Genomic DNA, 733 nt, shown 5'->3' with positions numbered 1-733 from the left:
AAGGAGCCATGTGGGATAGCTCTTCCCGATTTAATAGCACGTGGGGAAACAGAGACTCAGAGAACGAGGGTGGGTCTTGCTTTAATGAAGATACAGTTGTCCCTTGGCGTCCACTGAGATCGGGTTCCAGGGCCAGCCCCTACCCTGACAGATACCAAAATTCGAGGATGCGCCAGTCCCTGATATATAATAAAATAGCATAGTCTGTGCATGTTACTTACATATATTCTTCTGCAGACTGTAAATTGCTCCTGGATTACCCATAGTAACTAATACAATGTAAATGCAACATAAATTTTGTTTTACTACATTGTTTAAGGAATAATGACGAGAAAACATCGTCTGTGCTTGTTCAGTATAGGTGCAGCCACCTTTTTCCATTTTTCCTTTGTATTTTTGGTCTGTGGTTGCTACAGAATCCCTGGTGATGGAGGGCTGACGGCAAGCTAATAGAACTCATCCTTACCAATCTGCGGTCAGCTCCTTGTCTCAGAGGACACGGAGACTTTCTCTGTGTGAAACCGAGTCAAGGGTCAGCGGCACATCTGATCCTGTTGGATTTTTGCGGATGTGGCTCAGTTAAAGTCGCTGTGTTTCTTATTCCCCTAGGTCCGTGAGAAAATGGCCTCCTGCAAGCCTGTGGCCACTGTGCTGGATTCCGTTGTTAATGTCTTTCTGTGTGGCTTTGTTGTCAATCCTACGGTAAGAATTTCATCTTTTTTTTTTTTTTTTT

General features: G+C 43.9%; 1 protein-coding gene across 1 annotated transcript in view; it reads left to right on the top strand.

Moving 5' to 3' along the window:
- PROM1 (prominin 1) overlaps nt 1-733 on the top strand; it is a 79943-nt gene that overhangs the window by 70021 nt on the left and 9189 nt on the right. Inside the window, exon 21 of the mRNA XM_023515338.1 lies at nt 610-702. Within this exon, the coding sequence (XP_023371106.1) occupies nt 610-702 (93 nt within the window). The remainder of the gene's footprint in view (nt 1-609; nt 703-733) is intronic.

Source organism: Otolemur garnettii, unplaced genomic scaffold, assembly GCF_000181295.1.
Source record: "Otolemur garnettii isolate 467f Iridium unplaced genomic scaffold, OtoGar3 scaffold00069, whole genome shotgun sequence".
Taxonomy (NCBI): Eukaryota; Metazoa; Chordata; class Mammalia; order Primates; family Galagidae; genus Otolemur; species Otolemur garnettii.
Note: the sequence above shows the minus strand (reverse complement) of the source record. Positions and strands in the feature narration are given on the sequence as shown.